At 36.2% G+C, this 26903-nt stretch overlaps 1 protein-coding gene across 1 annotated transcript; it reads left to right on the top strand.

Moving 5' to 3' along the window:
- The first annotated feature begins 1135 nt into the window (after nucleotides 1-1135).
- On the top strand, nucleotides 1136-3905 carry LOC112717693 (probable serine/threonine-protein kinase At1g54610). The gene is made up of 5 exons (XM_025769656.1): nucleotides 1136-1564; nucleotides 2038-2322; nucleotides 2418-2735; nucleotides 3471-3692; nucleotides 3798-3905. The coding sequence occupies exons 1-5, from the start codon at nucleotides 1136-1138 to the stop codon at nucleotides 3903-3905; spliced, it is 1362 nt and encodes a 453-aa protein (XP_025625441.1).
- The last annotated feature ends 22998 nt before the right edge of the window (nucleotides 3906-26903 follow it).

The raw sequence follows: 26903 nt of genomic DNA on the forward strand, positions 1-26903 counted from the left end.
GTTTAGTCGATGTGATAGGTGAATTTTGTGCAAACTTTATGAAAACACAATAAAAAAATTAAATCCTAAAAAATAACATGATTTTTTTAGAATTATTTTTTTATATTTTATAATAGAAAAAAATTCAATTGATTAAAAAATAAAAATATACTAATACAATTCAAATCGTATTAAAATGTAAACAAGTTTGCTTAATGCATAAACAAATTTTACCTAAATAAACAAGTTTGGTCAATGTGATAGGTGAATTTGTGCAAACTTTATGAAAACACAATAAAAAAATTAAATCATAAAAATAACATGATTTTTTTTAGAATTAATTTTTTTTATATTTTATAATAGAAAAAAATCTAATTAACATTAAGCTGGTCTAATATATTAGATAATTTTTTTTAATGATTTTTAATTATAATTTTAGTTAAAAAATTATATAATAAATAATTAACTACAATTTCTCAATTTAAATTAGTCAACTTGTTTTTAGAATAAAATACGGTAAAAATTTAACATTATAGCTATATCAATTGGTTTTTTAATTAAATTATTTGTATAAAATAACCAATTTTTTTTAAACCAAATAATAACACATGTCATCTATCCAAAAATAATTTCACGTAAAGTCGGTTGCTGGTGAATTTCTGTCCAAAATAAAAAACCTTATCTTTATATTGACCCTAAAACAAAAGTAGAGAAAGAAATGGATGCTTCGGCACTGGATATGTTAAAGTCCAATTACAAAAAACAGAATGAAGCCAGACTGTGACGTATTTTGCTGTTTGTATAATGTAACGCCAGCCTTGGCAGCCGAAAATAACTAACAATCTACCATTTCGTTAAGACCAGAGATCCTACGTTGTTTATAGTCCAATAATTAGAATTCAAAATTTAACTGACGGAAAAACCATAGGCTAAGACACTAGTATCTTCTCCTCATTGGAATATTCTTATTAGTCCTTCTTAAATCTTTACCATGTACCAGGTTAGAGGGACGGTTCCATATATCTGTTTGTTTTGTTTGCTTCTTTGCTAGTGAGGCCAGAATCACTTTCTGGTTTCTTCTTCACACCGCTCCCATTTTAAGTAACTGTTATTTCACTGACTTTGGTTGTTACTGAAACATACGTACATATTTGCCATGGGATGTGTCTTCGGCCGGTTTATGGTCGATTCTCCACCTCGCAAACAGGTCAAGTCTAAGCGGCGTCACGGTCACCATGGCAACAAAGCTATGACCAAGAAAGGTTCAAGGAAACATCATCCTTCTAAGTATGTGGATATGAAAAGGGAGAGTAGGAGACAGAGTGTGAAGGAGAATAATAATAATAATATTAAGAATAATTTATCCGGAGCAGTTGAACAGCAGGTTTTGCGAGGTGGAAAAGAAAGTTTGACTGCTACCAAAGAAGAGAAGAAGATTGAGAGAGAAGAGGATGATGAAGAGAAGAATATTGCAGGATATGAATTTGTTGATGGATGGCCAAAGTGGTTGGTTGATAATATCCCAAGATATGTTCTTGATACTCTTGTTCCAAAGAGTGCTGATTCCTATATAAAACTGGGAAAGGTAACAATACTAAGGAGGCATGTCTTAGGTTGTATCTAGACCAACTCTTTTTGGTCAATATTAGCATACTATTTTAAAATTGAGACACACCAAAATTAGCCGCTAAAGTTAAGCACCAGTATAAAATATATATTGGAATACAAATACACATTAAAAATAAATTAAACCACATATGTATTTATACATAAATATTGTGCTGATTTTAGTAGCTGATTTTGATGTACAAATAGCATTTTGTTTAAAATTAAGTTATTTATTTTAAATTTTAGATGCTAACTCATAAGGTTGGCACTTATGGGTACATAGCACTTATCCACCCTCTCTGTCTATATCTCTATACATTCTCACTATGTAATCTAAGTAAGCACCCAATTATAAATATTTAGTTCTAAATTCTAAAAGGTTAATGTTCCCTAACTAAAAATTGGTTAGTGAACTTTTTCTAATAAAAAACTTATAATATATGCATGCAGGTAGGATGTGGAACATATAGCAATGTGTACAAAGCAAGAGATAAGCGAAGTGGGAAGATTGTTGCTTTGAAGAAAGTGAGGTTTGACACGTCGGATCCTGAGAGTATAAAGTTTATGGCGAGAGAGATTATGATACTTCAGACATTAGATCATCCGAATGTGATCAAGCTTGAAGGAGTAGCAACATCAAGAATGCAATACAGTATATATTTGGTTTTTGAGTTCATGCATGCTGACCTTGCACGAATTATAGCCCGATCGGCGGTGAGACTAACTGAACCACAGGTTTGGTTTTAATTAGAAGATGCCATTAGTTGAACTTTCATATATCAATATATAACTTTGTAATAATAGAGTGCTTTATGATTTTGTTGCAAAAGATAAAGTGTTACATGCAACAACTGCTTTGTGGGCTCCAATACTGTCACGAAAAGGGTGTTATCCACCGAGATATTAAATCTTCAAACTTGTTAGTAGACACAAGAGGGGTGCTGAAAATTGCAGATTTTGGTCTTGCACATTCTTTTGACATCAAATCCAATGGCCCTCTTACAAATAAAGTGGTGACACTTTGGTATAGAGCTCCTGAACTTCTCTTAGGTTCAACTAATTATGGATTTGGAGTTGATCTCTGGAGTGCTGGATGCCTATTGGCTGAAATGTTCGTTGGAAGACCGATAATGCCCGGAAGAACAGAGGTAAAAATAAAATAAAGAATGGATAAAAATAATGCACACTAAATATCTTATATGGATTAATTTTTTTCGTGCTGGATTAAAATACTATGGAAAAAAAAAAACACAAAATTATCCACCAAAAATTTAAAATCTCAAAAGTACACATGAAAGATAAATTCCATTCGGTCATGACACATGCTAAGAATGTGATCATTTACATCAATTATCTCAAGGTCATCAGGTGCATCAACATTGTGCCCTTAATAGAGTTCAGAGATATAGGAGATTATGCAGAAAGTGTTGAAGCAGAGGAAACAGAATTATGATCAATGAATGAAATTAAAGAGTATTGTTATTGTTTTATTATCAGTATATATACTAGTGTGGTTCTAACCATCTCACAATAGGAAGTAACAACTAACTGTTCTAACAATTCTCTTATCTGAAATAACAAAAATCAGTTTCCTTGTTTGCTAAGTAACCTCCTTCTTCTTGTTTAGCTCCCAATAAACATGTACAGTAGTACCAACTAGGGAAATAATGTGGCACGTGTGAAGTCCCCTTCATGGTTACACAGATCACTTTGACAAACTGGTGGATATGACTAATGAAATTTATCTTCTATCTGATTTTGGATATATATATTGTAGTTTTTCCTAAAATGAGAAGTCTTAATTGAAATTTGGGAAGAAACAAAAAACATGTCAATTTTGACTTGGATTCTAATTAATAAGTACTTTGATTTGATGTTTGTAGGTTGAACAGCTTCACATGATCTTCAAACTTTGTGGTTCTCCTTCAGATAATTACTATAGAAAACTGAAGCTAACAAGCAGCCATCGTCCGTCACAACGTTACAGACCTAACTATAACGGAAACTTCCCGAACCTTCCTTCGTCTTTCCTTCATCTCTTGGCCACGCTTCTTGATCTTGACCCTTCACACCGTGGCACCGCTGCCTCTGCTCTTCGAAGTGAAGTGAGCCATTTTGATATATTAAGTTTGTTGCAACTAATTAGTTAGTTATGCAAGTTGGTTACGTTTCCTTTTACTCAACTTTAATTTTAACTGATTATTGTATAGTTTTTCAATTCAAGTCCGTTACCGTGCGACCCTTCAGACTTACCAGCAATCTACAATAATAATAATAATGATGAGGATGAACGAATTCATCAAAAGAGACGTAGGTAATCTATTATACATGTAACATCGATAATTATATATTTACTGCATTTAATATTTGTCAATTATTATAGAACTAATTATTGAATGCAAAATAAAATTAATGATAATTAAAAGATATAAAATAAATTAATTTTGGACTGTTGTTTTACTAATTTTTTATTGCGTACCAATTATTATGGATAGACACAGGGTTCCGAAAAGAGGGCAAGTGTCTCAACCCAATACAAATCATGTTAGTCAATTGGAAAAGAACAATCAAACAGCTGAACATTTCAAGAGAGATTCAGAATCGTCCACCAAAGAGGTGAACCAACATATATAATTCACAAATCCACCTTGTTACTTACGTTTAACGAATATATATATATATAGAGAGAGAGAGAGAGAAATTAATCATGTTATAATGATAATAAATTGAGACATTCAGGATAAGAAAGAACAAGAGAAGCAGGGGCAAGAAACAGGCACTGTTAGTGCAAGCAGCACATCATGGAGCTCCAAAAATATTATGAACATGAATAATGCATCGTCAATAACATCATTAATTTTTTCTAGTAATGACAAAACTGAAGCACATCCCAATTATGCTCTCTTACATTCATATATAATTGGAGTGATCAATCACAATAATAAGAACGAAGCCAATAATAAATTTCATCAACGTAAAGCGTTGGATCTAAGATTTGATATAGAGAAGCTATCAAATCTTTTTGAATAATCTAAAGTTGAAAGATCTAATTTTGATCCCATTATGTTGAGAAAAGTTTTCTTTTCTTTCTTTTTTTTCTTCTATTGTTATCATTAGTTAGTCTTGCAATATTTTATTATTATTATTATTATTATTATTATTATTATTATTATTAAAAAGTGTACAATTTAATGGAGTTTGCGGCTGCTGACTTATGTTTCTTGTCTTTAGATTTGCCTCTTGGAGGAGTAAGTTGTGTAGACAATTACACTTAACATTTTCTTGTATAGAGCATAGGAATTTTTTGGTGTATCGAAAAGAGACACTTTTATTAAAATCTGACCAGCATTTAACTAATAAAAAAATAAGTAATTTTATATTATTGGATGAAATCTCATACCATTAAAAATATTAACAATGACTAATTAATGGTTATAAATCACAAAATTTATTGATCTTCTAGTACTTTTCTATTGAAAATTGTACGTTTAATTTGATACTGATTTTTTATATGGTCGTTAAATTTGAAAATCAATTATTTATTAAGGAGATAATATGAAATGAAAATACTTGGGAGACGATAAAAATCAGTCTAAATTAATTTATAAAATTTTTTATTCTATATTCATTAATTATCTTTAAAATAAATATATAAACATTAAATTAAATAAGATGATTTTGAATTATGTTTTTTCAAACATTATTATTCAATATAAAATTAGTTGTTTGTGTAAAAATACAAGGTGAATGTCTCTCTACATAATTTCTTTTTTTGATCGTGTAAATAGGTAATTTTCATTCATGAACAGGACTAATAGTGTCCAAAAAGTAAGATTATAAATATTGATTGGAGCATCTTCCATTCACACTTCATTTGAATTGGTAAGACCCATTTTAGCCGATTTATGAGCTACCTTATTTCCACTTCTTTTTACATGAGAAAACTCTATTGATCTTAAACTAGTTGCTAAATTAAAATAATCAACAATGAACAATCCAAAATAATTATTTTAGCTCTTGTTAGATCTGAGACTTTGGATGACTTCTATATTATCATTCTCTACAATAAGATCAAAGAAGCAACATTGTTGAACTTTTTTTAAACCCATTAAACAAGTCAATGCCTCAGCTTATTGGGAATTAAGGGATAGGTCCCCTTTCCACGTGCTAGCCATTACAATGGCACCAAAATTATCTCTTGCCATTATTCCTATGCCAACCAATCCATTATCTAAAGTAGATGCATCCACATTTATTTTAATGGAATTGGTATGTAGGCAAACCCATCTTTTGGAACTGTTAGAGCTAGGAGGTGGTGATTAGAGTTCAGCATCGGTGATTCTCAACGCAAAAAGAAACTTTTCATGCTTTCTTTTTGCTCGATCAGCTGCTTCCATAGAAGATTTTTCTTTATTCTAAAAAATGAGATGGTTACGACTTGTCCAAAGAGATAGAAGGCAATTGCACAGCAAACTTTGATATTGGGGATTAAGAGATTTCAGCAAAAATTCAATCCACTCTGGTGCTTCCATAGATGGACTTGCAGTCGTTTGAATTGCCAAAGGAGAATGAAACCAAAATTTTCGAGCAAAATTGCAATTTTCGAAGAAGTGAGTTTCAGATTCTTCGTTCTTCCAACAGTGGGGCAGAGGGCAATACAATTGACATCTCTCTTTTGCAAGTTCAATTTTGTTGGCAGTGATTTATTAAGGATTCTCTAAGCACAGTGAATTGCACTGGGGTGGGCTTTTGCTTTCCAAAGTTGTTTCCATCGAGGATCTTCTAGGTTTGGTGATAGCCCACTTCTGTTTCGGAGTTGTTCTTGCTTTATGATCTTGTGATACACATCCTTGACTCGATACTCCCCATTCCTTGAGAATTTCCAATAATATTAATCTTGTTGTGCTGTTACTAGTAGTGGAATTCTTATGATTTGTTGGGTTTCGAACTCCATGAACATGTTCCTGATTTTCATAATAGCCCATCTATTTCCTTCATCATTCGTTAACTCTCTAACAGTTGCATTCTCATCTAAACTATTAATTAAACTCCATATTTCGTGATTGTTCTATTCTGGTAATCATGGTACCCCCAAATCTTTACAGACCTTCCATTTTCTATCTTCCATAGTCCCCTAATTCAAGAATTTTCTTTGCATTCAAAATACTTCTCTATGTATAGCTTGGTGCATAGTCTATTGATGCTTCTAGACAACTGGTTCTAGGATAATGCCTTGTTTTTAGGACTCTTCTAAGGACTCAAGTCTTGTCATTAATCTCCACCCTTGTTTTGCTAAAAGCGCTGAATGAAAGGCCTCAAATTTTCGAAATCCTAGTTCACGTTCTGGTTTGCTAGAACAAAGTTTATCCCAATTGATCTAATGTATCTTCCTTTCGCCATTCCTACTCCCCCAGTAAAATCTTCTTATCATGGCATCTAGGTGTTGGAAAAGTCCTTTGGGTATTTAAAAACATCCCATGATATAAGTAGGAATTGATTGTGCAATCGCTTTTATCAGTGTCTCCTTCCCACTCTTGAGAGTTATTTTTCCTTCCATCCCTTGAGCTTTTTTCAAACTCTCTCCTGGATAAAATAAAAAATTTCATTTTTGAATCTTCCCATGAAAGTGGGCAAGCCCAAGTACTTCGGATGTTGTTGCACCACCTTTATCCCTAACCAGTCTTGGATAAGATTTTGTCTGATAGTAAGCACATTTCGGCTAAAGAAAATTTTTGACTTATCCAAATTGATTCTTTGGCCTCAAGCTATCTGGTATTGGATGAGAACTTCCTTAATACCCTGTATGTCTTGGTCTAATGCTCTGGAGAACAAGATACTATCATCCGCAAAAAATAGGTGGTTTATCTGGGGAGCTTGTCAGGTAACTCTAATACCTCTGATAATCTCGCTGTTTTGGGCCTTGATTAGGAGTCTTGAGAGTACTTCCGCACACAAAAACAAATAGGTAGGAAGATAATGAATCTCCCTGCCTCAAACCCCGTGTTGGTAGAATCGGTGTGCTTGGGATTCCATTGACCAGAATTGAGAAAGTCACTGTCGAGACACATCTTTAGATTAAATTCACCCATCTTTGTGAGAAACCCATTAATATCATAACCTCTTTCAAGAAGTACCATTCTATTTTATCATATGCCTTGACCATATCTAATTTGAGTCCAATGTACCCCTTTTGGCCTGTTACCTTCTTTTTCATGTAATGAAAAATTTCAAACGCCACCAATCCATTATCAGTGATTAACCTGTCCTGCACAAAGGCACTTTGGAACTCTCCAACAATATTCAGAAGGATTTGTTTGAGTTTCTTTGCAATAGTTTTGATAACTAATTTAAAAACATTACATAAAGAGATGGGCCTAAAGTCTTTGGCATATTTAGGATTTTTTAATTTTGGAATCATACAAATATGGTCGAATTAATAGGGGAGGGATGATAAACCACTATTTTATGGTTTATCTTGTGCTTAATTGAGTGGATTTTATCAACTCTTTACCCACTTATTCATATGATTTGCATGTTTTATATTTTCCTTCCTGATTCTGTGCTATGATTGAAAACATGCTTCTTTGGCTTTTATTTCCTTTAATTTTAATCCTCTCTTATTACCATTAGATGCCTTGATATGTGTGTTAAGTGATTTCAGGAATTACAGGGCAGGAATGGCTTAGAGGATGGAAATGAAGCATGCGAAAGTGGAAGGAATACAAGAAGTTGAAGGAACTGAAAAGTTGTCAGCCTAACCCTCTCGCACTAAAACGATCATAGCTTGAGCTACAGAGGTCCAAATGATGCAGTTCCACTTGCGTTGGAAAGCTAACGTCCGAGGCTTCAATTTGATATATAATTCACCATAGTGGCTGTACAGATAGGCAACACAAACGCACGCTCCACGCGGACGCGTCGCATCTGCGAATCTCATTCCGCGCGGACGCGTGGATGACGCCTCCACGTCACTTTGCCGCGACCTGTACGGACCAGATTTCACAATCAGCGATTTCTGGGCTGTTTCTGACCCAGTTTTCGGCCTGGAGAATACAAATTAGAGGCTATAAAGTGGGGGAATGCATCCATTCATAAAAATGCTTTTCATAATTCACAATTTTAGTTTTAGATGTAGTTTTTAGAGAGAGAGGCTCTCTCCTCTCTCTTAGGATTTAGGATTAGGATTTTTAAAGATTAGGATTTAATTCGACTCTTCATCAGGTTCAATATTTCTTTTACTTTATATTTCTCTTCTACTTTGAGATACTCTAATGCTTTTATTTATGTTTGATTTATGTTGCCCAATTGGCTTATGAATATTGTCCATGTTAGATTTTATTGCTTTGAATGTATGTTATTTGAGGTATTCCGGATATTTATAATTCTTATTTAGCTTTTTATATTATTGGCTTTAATTGATTAACTGGAAGCTCTTGAGTTACCAACTATTCATGATTGATTGTTATGTCGGCTAATTAACTGGAATTCCACTAACTCTAGCTTTCCTTAGGATTTGGCTAGGACTTGGGAAATCTAACCAATTGGTTTACTTGACTTTCCCTTGCTTACGCAAAGGTTAACTAAGTAGGATTAACTTCCATTCTTATAGGAGTAACTATGATAGGACTTCCGATTTTTCATATCTTGCCAAGAGTTTATTTTATAGTTAATTATTTATTTTATCTGCCATTTAAATTACTTGTTCCTCATCTTCAAAACCCCAATTTACAAATCTTCATAACCAATAATAAGAACATACCTCCCTGCAATTCCTTGAGAAGACGACCCGAGGTTTGAATACTCGGTTATCAATTTTAAAAGGGTTTGTTACTTGTGACAACCAAAACGTTTGTAAGAAAGGTTGATTGCTTGGTTTAGTAACTATACTTACAACGAGAGTTTACTATAACTTCTAAACCATCAATCTTCAGTTCTTCAAAATGGCGCCGTTGCCGGGGAATTGCAAACGTGTGCCTTATTATTGGTTATTGTAAATATTTTTCAAAAAAAAATATTTTTCTCTTACTTGTTTATTTGTTTTCTTTCTTCCCTCTTATTTCTGATATCTATTATGAATTCTCACCCCTCTCGCTTTGAGTTTGGTTCTAATTTTGTTGCAAGGAATGGAAGCTATAACAGGACTATGCATCAAGGTCTAAGCAATCAAAGATGGATGGAGCCACAAGGATCCGATCAACCCTTCAGGCAACAACATCATCCTAGATATCATTGACAAAGACCATTCTACAATGCATACCCAACTGATAGATTCGGTGGACTACCTTGTAGCTATCAATAAGCCCCACCCTATGCTCAGAGACCATCCTCTCGACATAACTTCGAACCACCACACTCAAAAGCTTCTTTTCACCATTCACTACCACATGATCCTTATCCACCCCAACGCCAATCCAATTACTCCCAAGAACCACCACTCTCCTATACACCATGTCCATATCCATCAAGCCCAGAATCACAGGTTTGCCTCAAAGAATCAGTAAAATAATTTAATGCAACCCATCATCAACTAGAGCAAGCAATAAATCAATTGTCTTCCAGACGTTCAGCCCCTCAACAGACTCCCATGGCTTTATGTGGAGAATCCAATGAAGAACGCAACACAAAGAAGACGCTAGAAGCTCCAGTGGACAGCATAGAGCATAACTTCGAACTGGAACAAATAGAGGAAGCTGTCATGGTAGAAGAAGAAGAGTTGGTTGAAGATTTAGGAGATGCCAAACCACCACCTGAATCCAGAGTTGTGGAAAATTCCGTCAAGGATGTTACAATTGATGCTAAAGAGGATGTTGGGCAGCCTCCAATGCAGATATCTTATGAAGAACTGGACGAAATAACTCAAGAAGCAAGTTTCCTTGATGATGATGATCACGAGTCGAGTTCTCTTAGTAACGAACTTGCATCCGCAAGTGAATTCTTTGAGACTGAAGAATCTTCCCCAAGTGAATACGAAGATGATGCAGAGGTCGAATTTTCTCAAGTTCCTATTTACGACTCAAGCGATGAGGAAGATATCAATGACTTTGATCAAGACATGGGTGAAGTTGAAGAAATTTACAAAGAAGTAGAGGAATTTACAGAAGACCACAAGGGAGTAGAGCTTGCAGAACCACTGAAAATACTGACCCCAAGGCCACTACCACCCAACACAAACCTCAAGTGGGTAAAATCCTTGAATTTCATCTTCAATTTCCCACTTGAATATGGTTTGCTTGAAACATATGGCCAGCTTAGAGCTTTTTGCAGCTTTAAGAGAAAAAGGGAAATGACTCGCACTCAGCGCTGGTATGCAAGATTCAATGAGGTTTCGCACTTCAATTTGAGGTGCAAGAATTGGTGTCAAGCTTAATTTAAAGGATCTCGGAAGCTGTTTGGTCACTGCAGTGAGAATTCGGATTACTCATCACCCGACTAGAAAGATGTAGATCAAGACAAAGACGGGTGTAGAAGAAAAGTTTGGGATCCTAGAGTCTATTCTGACATTCAACACTCTGGGAGCCTGCAAGCCTGTTTGAACTCACACAAAGGCTTTACGTACTTTGTTTGGGACCCCAGAGGATGCTGGCATTCCAAACACTGGTGGAGATTCCTGGATCAGTTCAAGCACAAGCCACCATAACAAAGAGCTCACCAAAATGTCCAACTTAAGGACAATAACTAAAAGTGCTAGGTGGGAGACAACCCACCATGGTATGACCGTTCCTTTTTCAGTTTAGTCTGTTTTTGAATTGTGATTGAACCTGGAATTTTGCATAACATTCATATCAGTATCTGCATGCTGCATTCTGCATTTTGCATTAAAAAAAACGCACATGATGCGTAAGCGTCGCTGACGCGTCCGCATCATATGTGCGTTGGGAAGGAAATAAAAGTGAACAGAGAGTCACGCGAGAGCGTGCCTGGAGGCGTGCCTTTGGCACAAATTGATCCACGCGACCGCGTCGCTGACGCGTCAGTGTCATGTGGGAAAAATACCTCCCACACGTCCGCGTCACCCACGCGAACGCGTGTCCTGAAATCGACGTAAAAAGAGGTGTATGGTCGAAAGTTGAGCTAGAATTGGGCTGGACTCGTGCTAGAAGCACATGCCCTGCCACGCATACGCGTGCCCCACGCGTACGCGTGCCCCACGCGTCCGTGCCACTTTCGAAATATGGTCATCCACGCGATCGCGTGAACCACGCAACCGCGTCACCCTATATTTTGGCAATATGCATATCAAACAGAGAGTTGTGCGTGCGCGAGGCTACTCTCGCGCCACTAGCACAAATCGAGTCACGCGTCTGCGTGCCCCACGCGTCCGCGTCACTTGATTCATCACACCCCACGCGATCGCGTGCACTATGCGTCCGCGTCACCTGCGCCACACATCTTATCCAGATCAGTGCCAATTATCTTATTTTTTTTTCTTCTCTAATCCTAATCTCTTCAATCTTTTCTTCTTTCTTCCTCCTTTTCTTACTTTCTTCTTCTTCATCTCTTTCACATCTCATCTCTCTTCACTTCTATTCTATTTCATTCAATTTATTTGCATACTTTCATTCATTGCATTATCTTCATTGGTATTGAAAAATTAATTTGGATCATTATTTTGCTTGTGGATTGTTAAAGAAATTGTTTGACAATTATATATCATTTTTTAGGGTGCTTGCATGTTCAATACCTTCCATACCTTATTTAATATGCATGCTTTGTATTTGTGAAAAAGCTCGTATGGCATTGTGCATTCTTAATTATTCTATCATTCTACTCTAATGCCTTTTTTTCACAAAACCCTTTTTAATATTTTATTAATTAAATATAATTGTCAATACAAACGTTATTGTTAGTTTCTCACGACTAATAATACATTATGGCTTTTAATGCTTGATTTACGCTACTCATGCCTTTGCCAGCATGTCAATAAACATCTTGCATTTAATTGCCTCAATTTATCATGCTATGCTTCCATTGATGTCCTAATTTCATGGAATCGCGACCATGTGTTAACGACATTCTTCTTTATTTTGGCATGATTCTTACTAGTACTGCCCTCTCCTTTGCTCTATCCCTTTGACTTCATGTCCCCTTTTTTTCTCCCTTTTTCAGGCTGGCCACTAGGAAGAGTAAAGAGAAAGACTCTACATTGAGCACCGTCTGAGGAACCATAACCCCTGCCCACCTACACATCGTTGTATGCACCAAGGACGGTGCAATCTTTAAGTGTGGGGAGGTCGATACCGATCTCCACAGGTTAGCTATTCTCTTCTCAACACCAATGTTTTATTTTATTTGTTAGTTCATTGTTGCATTTGCATGTTTAATTGCATATTTGTTTGATTTTATGCATATTTTACTTGGTTGAGAAATAATAAATTTCTTTTTAAGACCCTATTTTTGAAAAAAAATTTCACTAATTTAAAATCAAAATTTTTCGTGTTAAATTTGTTTGAAGTTGTATTTGGAACATGATTTTTGAGCCAAAGAACACACAACCGGTGAGGTTTTGAGCTCACTTGTATGGTTACATTATTTAACCATAAAATTTTATTCCCGTGTGTTTTTCTTCTCTATGATTGCAATCTTTATTTTTTTCCATTCTATATGTCCAATATTTAGTATATTTACATGTTTGCATATGATTGAGGCTATTATTTGATTTTAGCTCACTTATCCCAAATAAGCCCACCTTTTACATCATCTTTGTTAGCCCCTTGAGCTTTTAATCCCCTCTTGTTCTATAAACCACATTACTAGCCTTAAGCAGAAAAACAAAATAAAAATCCCAAGTTGAATCCTTGGTTAGCTTAAGATAGAAATTGTGTAATTATTTAAGTGTGTGGAAACTTTATGGGAACATGGATGATAGAAACAAGGTGGAAAGTTGAAAAGAATAAAGATATTTCAAAATAAAAATTTTTGGGAAGTATGCTCATGTGAAATCAAAGTAATTAAATTACCATGTGCATATAAAAAAAATTTCAGTATTTAAATAAAGGAGATACAAAAGAATTCCCCAAATGCAAAATAAAGCAATGCACATGGGACAAAATTCAAAAATAAGTTTGATACATGAGCATGTAATACAAAAGTGGGAAAATTTGGGTAGCTAGGTAAAGAATTTTAAATTTTATAAAGTATGTATATGTTAGGTGAGATCTTAGACTAATCAAGGATTCACTCTGTTAGCTCACTTAGCCTTATATTTACATCCTTACCTTTACCTCAGCTCCATTACAACCCTGAAAAGACCTCATGATGTTTGCATTGGTATACTAAATATTTGTTGATTGGTTAGATGAAGAACAAAGGTTAGAAAGCACGATTAGAGAAGAGTAGAGTGAATTACCCTATACACTTGAGAGATTAGAGTGCTTATACACTTCCTGTGAGGGTTCAGTGCTTAATTCTATGTTCCCTGCTTTCATGAGCTATCTTCTTACAAGTCTACTTGTCTTTATTTTATATGATTTGAATTAGTGAAATCTTATTTATGTTTGTCTTGGAAAACTTATTTTTAACCAAGTAGGTAGAAACATCTTAGCATGTAGTTGCATTTATAGGTTGCATTTCATACATTCTTACCATTCTCCTTCACTCTTTTAGTTCTCTTGAGCTTAGCATGAGGACATGCTAATGTTTAAGTGTGGGGAGGTTGATAAATCACTATTTTATGGTTTATCTTGTGCTTAATTGAGTGGTTTTTATCAACTCTTTACCCACTTATTCATATGATTTGCATGTTTTATATTTTCCTTCCTGATTCTGTGCTATGATTGAAAACATGCTTCTTTGGCTTTTATTTCCTTTTATTTTAATCCTCTCTTATTACCATTAGATACCTTGATATGTGTGTTAAGTGATTTCAGGAATTACAGGGCAGGAATGGCTTAGAGGATGGAAATGAAGCATGCGAAAGTGGAAGGAATACAAGAAGTTGAAGGAACTAAAAAGCTGTTAGCCTGACCCTCTCGCACTAAAATGATCATAGCTTGAGCTACATAGGTCCAAATGATGCGGTTTTACTTGCGTTGGAAAGCTAACATCTGGAATTTCGATTTGATATATAATTCGCCATAGTGGCCGTACAGATAGGTAATGCAAACGCGCGCTCCACCCAGACACGTCGCATCTGCGAATCTCATTCCGCGCGGACGCGTGGATGACGCCTCCGCGTCACTTTGCCGCGACCTGTATGGACCAGATTTCACAATCAGCGATTTCTGGGCTGTTTCTGACCCAGTTTTCGGCCTGGAGAACACAGATTAGAGGCTATAAAGTGGGAGAATGCATCCATTCATAAAAATGCTTTTCATAATTCACAATTTTAGTTTTAGATGTAGTTTTTAGAGAGAGAGGCTCTCTCCTCTCTCCTAGGATTTAGGATTAGGATTTTTAGAAATTAGAATTTAATTCGACTCTTTATCAGGTTCAATATTTCTTTTACTTTATATTTCTCTTCTACTTTGAGATACTCTAATGCTTTTATTTATGTTTGATTTATGTTGCCCAATTGGCTTATGAATATTGTCCATGTTATATTTTATTGCTTTGAATGTATGTTATTTGAGGTATTTCAGATATTTATGATTCTTATTTAGCTTTTTATATTATTGGCTTTAATTGATTAACTGGAAGCTCTTGAGTTACCAACTATTTATGATTGATTGTTATGTCGGCTAATTAATTGGAATTTCACTAACTCTAGTCTTTCCTTAGGATTTGGCTAGGACTTGGGAAATCTAACCAATTGGTTCACTTGACTTTTCCTTGCTTACGCAAAGATTAACTAAGTGGGATTAACTTCCATTCTTATAGGAGTAACTAGGATAGGACTTCCGAATTTTCATATCTTGCCAAGAGTTTATTTTATAGTTAATTATTTATTTTATCTGCCATTTAAATTACTTGTTCCTCATCTTCAAAACCCCAATTTATAAATCTTCATAGCCAATAATAAGAACATACCTCCCTGTAATTCCTTGAGAAGACGACCCGAGGTTTGAATACTCGGTTATCAATTTTAAAAGGGTTTGTTACTTGTGACAACCAAAACGTTTGTAAGAAAGGTTGATTGCTTGGTTTAGTAACTATACTTACAACGAGAGTTTACTATAACTTCTAAACCATCAATCTTCAGTTCTTCAAAATGGCGCCGTTGCCGGGGAATTGCAAACGTGTGCCTTATTATTGGTTATTGTAAATATTTTTCAAAAAAAAATATTTTTCTCTTACTTGTTTATTTGTTTACTCTCTTCCCTCTTATTTCTGATATCTATTATGAATTCTCACCCCTCTCGCTTTGAGTTTGGTTCTAATTTTGTTGCAAGGAATGGAAGCTATAACAGGACTATGCATCAAGGTCTAAGCAATCAAAGATGGATGGAGCCACAAGGATCCGATCAACCCTTTAGGCAACAACATCATCCTAGATATCATGGACAAAGACCATTCTACAATGCATACCCACAAGGATAGCTTCTAAACGTACAAGAATCCCTTCCGTACCAAAGTTTGATTGTTACAAGTAACAAAACCCAATAAAATTTATAACCTAAGTATTTAAACATCGGGTAGTCTTCTCAAGGAATTGCAGGGAGGTGTATTTTATTATTGGTTATGGAAAACAGTATTTTTGGGTTTTTGAAAGGTTTGAACAAGAGAAATAAATTGCAGGAATTAATAAATCAATAGCTAAGAAAACTCTTGGCAAGGTATGAAAACTGGAAATCCTATCCTAGTTATCTTTATCAATGGTGATGAGAATTATATTTTTGCTCCCACTCAGTCAACCTCTAACTATGAAGGTAAGTCAAGTGGACAAATCAATTTAACACCTAAAGTCCTAGTCAACTCCTAAGGAAAGACTAGAGTTATAGGAATCTAAATCAATCAACAAAGATAACAATTATCAATTACGATGAGTTTGACAACTCAAGAGTCACCAATTAATCAACCAGAACCAAGAATATAGAAAGCTAAATAAAAATCATATATCTGAAATACCTCAAATTGCATTAATAAAAGAAATCAAATCTAACATAGAAAAGTTCATAAGTTAAATTGGGAAAATAAATAAAAGAAACATTGAACCTGTAATTTGAAAAGAAGTAACCTAAACATAATAGAAATCCTAAATCCTAATCCTAAGAGAGAGGAGAGAACCTCTCTCTCTAAAAACTACATCTAATCCTCAAATTGTGAATGAATGTATGTTATGTATGAATTATGAATGAATGGATTCCTCCACTTTATAGCCTCTAATCTGTGTTTTCTGGGCTAAAAATTGGGTCAAAAACAGTCCAGAAATCACCCCCAGTAATTTCTGGTTCGTACAGGTCGCTGCAAAATCACGCGGAAGCGTCGTCCACGCATTAGCGTGTATTGTATTTTTTTCAGGTCACGCGTTTGTGTCACCTATCTTCGAAGCAGCTATGGCAAATTATATATCGTTATGAAGCCCCAAACGTTAGCTTTCCAACACAACTAAATTTGCATCATTTGGACCTCTGTGGCCCAGGTTATGGTCAATTTAGTACCAGGAGGTCAGGTTGGACAGCTTTAGCAGTTTCTTCAGTTTCTTGTATTCCTTCCACTTTTGCATGTTTCCTTTCCATCCTCTAAGTCATTCCTGCCTTGTAATCCCTGAAATCACTTAACGCACATATCACGGCATCTAATGGTAATAAGAGAGGATTAATATTAGCAAATATAAGGTCAAAGAAGCATATTTTCAATCATAGCACAAAATCAGGAAGGAAAATGTAAAGCCATGCATTTTGTATGAACAAGTGTATAAAAGATTGATAAAATCTACTCAATTGAGCACAAGATAAATCGTAAAATAGCAGTTTATCAACCTTCCCACACTTAAACATTAGCATGTCCTCATGCTAAGCTCAAGAGAAGCTATAAGAGAGTGAAGAGGAATGGTAAAATGTATGAAATGCAACCTATCTATATGAATGCAACTACATACAAAAATGATTCTACCTACTTGGTGAAAAAGTAAATAAATCTTTCAAGAACAAATATAAACTGGATTTCACTAATTCTATTCATAAAAAAGAAGTACAAATAGACTTGCAAGAAGAAAATAGCTCATGAAAGCCGGGAACAAGGAATCGAGCATCGAACCCTCACCGGAAGTGTATACACTCTAATCACTCAAGTGTTTGAGGTTCGATTCTCTCAATTCTCTACTAACCTTGCTTTCTAAGGCTTGCTCTTCTTCTACCAATCAACAAAAAATTAATACACCAATACACAAATCAAGAGGTCTTTTAAGGGTTGTAATGGGGTTAGGGTCAAGGTAGGATTGTATTTGGCCAAGTGGACTAAAATCCGAATCCTTAATTAACATAAACTTTCCACCTAACTTTGGACAATCCATATAATCATAATACCACATCTAACTATCCATTAACCATGTTTTTCACATATTCATGCATCCTAATTTCGAGTACAGTACATATGCATTGCTTTCACCATTTACTTTGGGGCATTTTGTCCCCTTTTATTATTTGCTCTTTTTTCTTTTTTTATTTTTCTTTTCTTTTCTTTTTTTTATATGCCTATTTTTTTCTTTTCTCTTTTTTTTTCTCAATGCATATGATTAAATTATTGAAATGCATGAATATGTCCTAAACATTTCTTTCACATTTTCATAAAGATATATAACACCCAATTATTAAACCAAACATTTCCAAACCCAAATTCTCCACACTTAAATCATGAACACTCTCACTAGTCTAAGCTAACCAAGGATTCAAATTAAGGACATTATTTTTTTCGCTTAGAGTTAGTGATGAGCTAAAGTAAAGAACAAAGGGGTAAAATTGGCTCAAATTGGTTTGCAAAGGATAATGAAAGGTTAAGGCCATATGGGTATGTAAGCTTAGTAAAACAAGGCCTCAATCACATAAGTGCATGCATACATTAAACAATGGAATATAGAATCAAGCAAGACAAAGATCACAATTTTAGAGAGAACAACACACACCAAAAAAATAAAAAATTGGTTGATAAGATGCAACCAATCAAGTAGGCTCAAAATCTCACTGGTTTTGTGTGTTCGAGCTCTAAACCATGTTCCAAAATAATATTTCTTCAAACAAGTTTTTCAAAAGTTTAATTCAAATTAGTGAAATGCTATAAAAAGTTTTCTTGAAAAAGAAAATATTACTTCAACCAAGGAGTGGTAAAATATACACAAAATCAAGCAAACATGCAATCAAACATGCAAATGCAACAATGAACTAACAAAGAAAATAAGACATTGGTGTTGAGAAGAGAATAACTAACCCATGGAGATCGGTGTCGACCTCCCCACATTTAAAGATTGCACCGTCCTCGGTGCATGCTAAGATGTGCAGGTGGACAGGCGGTTCCAACTGGCGCTTTTCTCCAAAGATTGTGCATATGAACTTGTCTGTTGCCCCATATAGAAGTTTCTCCCTTTTTACTTCTTCGGTGGCCAGCCTGAAAGAAGAGAAAAAAGAAGAACAGGAACCAAAAAATAAAGATAGGAAACAAATAAAATATGATTGGGTTAATGCCAAATAATAAGGGTCTCAATTACATGGTAGCTACAACATGTATGTGAGAAAGCAATAGAAGCACATGGCATACCAATGGTGCAGACATTGCAACAAAGGGGAAGAGATAATGGGTAATGAAAAACAATATAAATTCATGTCAATGCAAAAGGAGTATAAGTAACATAAAAGATTAGCATTGACTTAAATAATATTACCCAACAGTGTAAAACAAGTCACTAAGTACCAAAATAATACCAGAAAAGATACAACAGTTGAATAAGAACATTTAACACCAACGGTAGATTAATAAATTTAGAAAAGAAAATAAAAATATGCACAAAATTAAAATGCAATGAATGAAAGTATGCAAATAAATTAAGTAAAATAGAATGAGAGGTGAAAGAAAGGAAGAAGAAATAAGGAAGAGAGGAGGAAGGAAAAATTAGGATTGGTGAAGAAAAGATAAGATTTCTGGTGCTGATTTGGATAAGCTGTGCGGCGCAGGTGACGCGGACGCGTGGAGCACGCGTTCACGTGAGTTGCAAAATTTTCTAATGACGCGTACGCGTGGGGCACGGGTATGCGTGACTTGATTTGTGCCATTGGTGCGAGAGCAGCCTTGCGTTCACGCAACTTTCTGTTTTGATTGCACATTGCCAAAATTTAGGGTGATGCATGCGCGTGAGTGACGCGCACGCGTGGATGGCCTCACTTTTAAAAGTGACGCAGATGCGTGGGGGACGCATTCACGTGGTAGGGCTTGTGCTTCTAGCAAGGTTCCAGCCCCACTCCATCACAACTTGTTGCCATACACCCATTTACGTCAATTTCGCGGGGTCACGCGTGCGCGTGGGTGACGCGCACGCGTGCAAGGCTGGATTTGCAAAGGACGCGGACGCGTCAGGGACGCGTTCGCGTGCATGTGTTGGTGCCAAAGGCGAGCTTCCAGCCACGCTCCCACGTGATTTTCTGTTCAAATCCCATTTTTGCTAATTCTTCTTTGACGCGGACGCGTCAGCGACGCTGACGAGTCGCAAGCTTTCTCTCTTTTTTTATGCAGTATGCAGAATGCAATGCTGATATGGATGTTATGAATAATTCCAGGTTTCAATAAAATAGAATAAAATAAAATAAAACTTAAAAACAAAAATATACGAAATAAAAATTGAAATTGAAAAAGGAACGATCAAACCATGGTGGGTTGTCTCCCACCGAGCACTTTTAGTTAAAGTCCTTAAGTTGGACATTTGGTGAGCTCCCTGTCATGGTGACTTGTGCTTGAATTCATCCAAAAATCTCCACCAATGTTTGGAATTCCAGTAGCCTCTGGGATCCCAAACTAGGCGCAAAAAGCCTTCAAGCAAGTTAAAGCAAGTGACAAGGCCCCAAGAGTATTGATTGCTAGACTGAATTCCGGGATCCCAAATCTTTCTTTTGCACCCATCTTCTTGTTGATTATCATGATTCCATCTGGGTGGCACGCAATTGAAAATCTCACTAAGGCATCCAAACAGCTTCCTAGACCCATTCAATTGAGCTTTACACCAAACCTTGCATTTCAACTTGGAGCATACAACCATGTTGAACCTTGCTTGATAACTCCAACCACTAACCATCTTCCTTTTACTCTTAATGCCACAAAGAGCTCTAAGTTGACCATCCATCTCCAGTAGCCCATATTCAAGTGGGAAAGTAAAGGATAAGGACAGGAATTTTACCCACTTGAACGTTGTGTTGGAGGTAATGGCCTTGGGAGAGGTGTTTCTAATGAATTTGCAAGCTCCACTCCCTTGTGCTCTTCTCTGACAACTTCCACCTCTTTGCAAGCTTCTTCAATTTCAACCTCTTCCTCTTGGTGGTTTTCTTCCGATTCAATTTCTTATTCATTGTTCACCAAGGGCATGGGAGGTTGTGCTTCTTCTTCTTCCATCTCCATGTCAAGTCCAATAGGAGAGGATTCAAATGTAGATAAGAATTCATCAATGATTGAATCCATCTCTTGATCGTCCCCTTCAAAGTCTTCAACCATGATATGCCTTGGAGGTTGTACACCCTCCTCAACATCAAATTCAAACTCCTTAGAAAGGGGCTCTGTGACTTGAGTTTCCCATGGAGGTTCCGCATTTCCTAAGTCTTCGACCACTTCTTCCTCTTCAATGATTACGGCTTCCTTCAATTGTTCCAATACAAAGTCATGCTGCTCACTGTCCGCTGGAGTTTCTAGCTTCTCCTTCATGCTCCGTTCTTCAGTAGATTCTCCACATGAAGCCATGGGGGTTCCTTGAATGTCCAAACGTCGGGAAGCTAATTGATTTACTACCTCGGTTAAGGCAGTCGCGAATTCTAGTACATCCCTTTTCATCTTCGCTTGCCCTTGAAGAAGACCACGAATGATGTCATCCATTGGAGATAGGGGTGGATATGAGGTTCATTACTTAGGAGGAAGGGTGCATGATAGGAAGATGGTTCATCTTGATAAGGATATGGAGATAGTTCATCTTGATAGGGATATAGAGGTGGTATATATTGAGGTGGTGGTTCTTGGGAATAATTAGGTTGGAATTGGGGTGGTTCTATGTATGGTTCGTTTGGCTCATAGTATGGTTGGTATGGTGGATATGGATTAGGCTCATATGGGGGTGTTTGGTGGTAAGGGGCTTGTGAGTATGGTGGTTCAAAGCTATGTTGAGGAGGGGGTTCAAAGGCGTATGGTGGTGGTTGTTGATAATCAAAAGAGCGCTCACCATAGCCAGTATCTTGATATGCTTCTTGGAATGGCTCTTGGTCATAGTATGTTGGCGGAGACTGTTGCCAAGAGGGTTGATCAAATCCCTGTGGCTCCTCCCACCGTTGATTCTCCCATCCTTGATGCATGTTCTTATTGTAATGTCCTCTTCCTGCAACATGATTATAACCAAACGCATAGCCAAAGGGGTGAGAGTTCATAGTAGTAAGAGAAAATAAAAACAAAACTAATAAAAATAAGCAACAAAGTCCTGAAACTAACAAAAACTAACAAACAAGCAAAAAAAAAACAAATATTTACGATAACCAATAATAAGATACACGTTTGTAATTCCCCGGCAATGGTGCCATTTTGACAATCGAGATTCTTGCGTGGTCTAGAATTTTCACAAAATAATTCCTCATTGCAACTATAGCTTCTAGACCTACAAGAATCCCTTTTGTACAAAAGGTTTGGTTGTCACAAGTAACAAAATCCAATAAAATTTATAACCGAAGTATTTAAACCTCGTGTCGTCTTCTCAAGGAATTGCAGGAAGGTGTGTTTTATTATTGGTTATAGAAAACAATATTTTTGGGTTTTTGAAAGGTTTGAACAAGAGAAATAAATTGCAGGAATTAATAAATCAATAGCTAAGAAAACTCTTGGCAAGGTATGAAAACTGGAAGTCCTATCCTAGTTATCCTTATCAATGGTGATGAGAATTATATTTTTGCTCCCACTCAGTCAACCTCTAACTATGAAGGTAAGTCAAGTGGACAAATCAATTTAACACCAAAAGTCCTAGTCAACTCCTAAGAAAATACTAGAGTTATAGGAATCTAAATCAATCGGCAAAGATAACAATTATCAATTACGATGAGTTTGACAACTCAAGAGTCACCAATTAATCAACCAGAACCAAGAATATAGAAAGCTAAATAAAAATCATATATCTGAAATACCTCAAATTGCATTAAAAAAAGAAATCAAATCTAATATAGAAAAGTTCATAAGTTAAATTGGGAAAATAAATAAAAGGAACATTGAACCTGTAATTTGAAAAGAAGTAACCTAAACATAATAGAAATCCTAAATCCTAATCCTAAGAGAGAGGAGAGAACCTCTCTCTCTAAAAACTACATCTAATCCTCAAATTGTGAATGAATGTATGTTGTGTATGAATTATGAATGAATAGATTCCTCCACTTTATAGCCTTTAATCTGTATTTTCTGGGCCAAAAACTGGGTCAAAAATAGCCCAGAAATCGCCCCCAGTAATTTCTGGTTCGTACAGGTCGCTGCAAAGTCACGCGGAAGCGTCGTCCACGCGTTAGCGTGGATTGCATTTTTTCCAAGTCACGCGTCCGTGTGATCCACGCGTTCGTGTTGCCTATCTTTGCGGCAGCTATGACAAATTATATATTGTTGCAAAGCCCCGGATGTTAGCTTTCCAATGCAACTAGAACTGCATTATTTAGATCTCTGTAGCTCAAGTTATGGTCGATTTAGTACCAAGAGGTCAGGCTGGACAGCTTTAGCAGTTTCTTCCGTTTCTTGTATTCCTTCCACTTTTGCATGCTTCCTTTCCATCCTCTAAGCCATTCTTGCCCTGTAATCCTTGAAATCACTTAATGCACATATCACGGCATCTAATGGTAATAAGAGAGGATTAATATTAGCAAATATAAGGCCAAAGAAGCATATTTTCAATCATAGCACAAAATTAGGAAGGAGAATCTAAAGCCATGCATTTTGTATGAACAAGTGTATGAAAGATTGATAAAATCCACTCAATTGAGTACAAGATAAACCGTAAAATAGCGGTTTATCATCCTACTCTTTCTTTGTGAAGCTTTTTTGGTGAAAGAATCTAGAATTTTGTTCTCCATGCCTAAGCCAATTGGTTCGGGATCTTTGAGCCCACCAAGTTTCTTCCTCCTTAAGTGCTTCGTCCAAATCCGCTTCCACCTCTTTGATTTGCAAGATGAATCCTTCTTCCTGTTTTATGGTGTTTAGGTGTTGGAGTTTGTTTTGTAGCTTTCTTATATTCTTTGGTATGTCTCCAAAGAGCCTGTACCCCCATCTATCTAACTCCTTCCCGCACAAGCTATTCTTCCTTGTATGGGTCCTTGTTTCCCTTTCCACACTTCTTCCATGATTTTTTCACACTCTTTGTTGCTTAGCCAACATTCTTCAAATATGAACCTATGAGGAATCTTCCTTCTTTGTCTTTTCTCACCCATCATATCAATTAAAATAGGGCTATGATTTGTATCTGCTAAGGTATTGGACAATTGTTTTCGTAAAAGTTAGTTTCCATTCTACAGTTGCCAAAGCCCTATCCAACTTCTCTTGGATATTATCTTCCCCTGATTGGCCATTTGTATATGTAAATAAGTGGCCCACAAAACCAAAATCAAGTAGTTCATTTATTTGGATAGCATCTCTGAAGCCTTAAACCTGCGAATAAGTAACCGGGTTCCATCCTTGCTTCTCTTCTTGTCCCATAATTTAATTGAAATTTCCGAACACTATCCATGCCAAATTAGAGTTTCTCCCTAGCGACTTTAAGAGATCCCAGCTAATGTGTTTATTTTTGTTATTCGGCTTCCCATAAAATCCTGTTGCTCTCCACCTTTGCTCATTTTCCAGCAGTTCCACCTCCATATCTATGTGATTGGTAGATAAAGATATGACGTTTACCTTGATGGTGCTGTCCCACAAAATTAGTAGGCCCCCATCTCTTTGTCTACTATCACCCTCACAGTCCACAGCCACTATATTAGTCATCGTTCCTTTATACCTCATTCTCATAATTTTTATTTCTTTTCTCCTTGTTTCCATGAGGAAGACAAGGTTGGGTCCTTGTTGTTTAATGAGCTTTGTCAAAGGTCAAACTACCATGGGTTCCCAAGCCCACGGAAGTTCCAACTAATCATCTTTATGGCCTTCGACAGAGCTGTTGGGCAACCTCTACCGTTAGAAGTATAACTTCTGTGTTAATCTTTATCATCTTCACCTCAGTATTGTCAATCTTCATCTCCTCAGGCTCTAGTGCCTTGCTCTTTTGTCCTCCAAAATCTACATTCTCTTTCCCATTTTTTGTTGTTATTGTCATTTGTCTTGCTTGCCTCTTCCGAATTTTGTTTCCTTGTTTTATTGTCTCCTTTGCTGTCTTTGTGCTGGTGACCTCTTCCAAGGCTGTTGGGATCAACTCTCTCTCTTTCTCCATCATCTCTTTCTTCTTTGTTTCTTTTCTCCTTGCCTATTCTTCTATGTTCTCTGTGCTTTCTTTTTGTTCTGCTTTTTCTGGTAGGGATTCAGTGGCCATCATCAGTGGTATGTTGCTGTTTTGTTTCACTAGTGCTAAAAGGATTTCTTCTATTCCTTCTTATTCTATCCTTGCTATCTGTTCTAGATTGTATTGTAATTGTTCTGCCTCCTTCCTTTTACTATTATTTGATTTTGGTATATCTATCATTGTTAATTTCTCCAACTTTTCTAGCATTCTTGTGGTAAGCCTTTGCTGGGATATTGTGTTTTTTCTTTCCTTTCCTCCGAGTCTCCATTTTGTTGATTTTCCCTACTTTCACTATGTTTCCTATCAAATTAGCTTTCAACCATGTGTCAAGCTCTTTAGATTTGTTTTCTCCCTTTTCCTTATCCTCTATTTCTTGTTGGTAATTGCTTTTCTCATGCCCTATCAGCCTGCGGTAGTAACAGAATTTAGGTAAATTTTCATATTTGAAATCTATCCAGATCAACCCATCTTTCTTGCTGCCAATATTCGCCTCTTTTTAAGATGGGTTTGTTTGAGTTAAGAGTTACTATGGCTTTTATGAAACACACTTGGTCTCTTGTGTTTTCAAAAACATCACACTCTTTAACAATACCCAAAGCATAGGCTATCCTCCACCCTAACCTTGCAGTCTTATAGTGTTCAAGTAAGTTCCATATTTGCACCTTGATGTCAACGTTGCCTAGTCCTTTCTCTATTGGATCTTCGCTTCTATCCCATTTCTTTAAGAGAAACCACAAGTTTCTAAAATACCATGGACTCCCCTTCAGCACTCTATCTAAGTCTGTCTCTTTCTGAAAAAAAATGGTAAATCTTGGCTTCAACTCTACTATTCTCAGTCCTTTTGGTTTCTTCCAAATATTCTGTATTGCAGATTGTATCCATGCACTGTTGATGCTTTTTTCAGTTAGTAATCTTCCTATTAAGCTATTTTCGCACCCTTGTATGCCTTCCCTCACGTCTTTGTTGTTAAACACTACCAGGAGTTCTTCATCCTCTTGGTCTTGGGTTGTGTTTTGTGTATCTAGTATGGTGTTTGTGTTTGACATGTTGACTGTGTTTGATAGAACATAATCTCACTAACTTTTGCTGCACAGTGGCGGGAATGCACGATGTGTATAGAAAGTTTGCACTACACTCCTTCAAACCCTAGGAGAGCATTAAGTTAGGAGGAGAGAGGATACCAGCCCCCAAACAATAGACTTGAGACCGCGTCTCTACGTAAATCTTATGCTTTAGTCTTATAAATAATGTAGTTTTCCATTTTTGGTATTATAATGAAAAAATGGCACGCTTCCTATGATACCAGCACATGCATTTGAATTCTATTTTTTTGTATGCTGATGGGGCATAAGGTCCCATGAAGCACAAGGCCCCACATGAATTTGAAATTTGATTTTTGGACTAGATTAAAGTCAGACAGACCCGACCCAACCACAAAAACAACTAATCCTCTTCTCTTTGCCACTTAACGCTCAGCACTCTAACTAATTAGTTTTTGTTATGAAAATAAGGATTAGGGTTTGAGGAAAGGAGGAGAGAGACTAGGAAGAATGATAGGTAATTTTATTATTGATTATGTACATTAGAGAACATGAGAGGGACTATTTATAGCCAAGGATCCAACGTTTAGCCAAAGGCCCAACTCTTAGCCAAAGGCCCAACGCCTTGCTAGGGCATCCACAATAAATATATTTATAACACTCCCCCTTAGATGTCCTTAGTAGTAATAGTAGACTAGTGCCTCATTAAA

Source organism: Arachis hypogaea, chromosome 10 (genome assembly GCF_003086295.3).
Source record: "Arachis hypogaea cultivar Tifrunner chromosome 10, arahy.Tifrunner.gnm2.J5K5, whole genome shotgun sequence".
Lineage (NCBI taxonomy): Eukaryota > Viridiplantae > Streptophyta > Magnoliopsida > Fabales > Fabaceae > Arachis > Arachis hypogaea.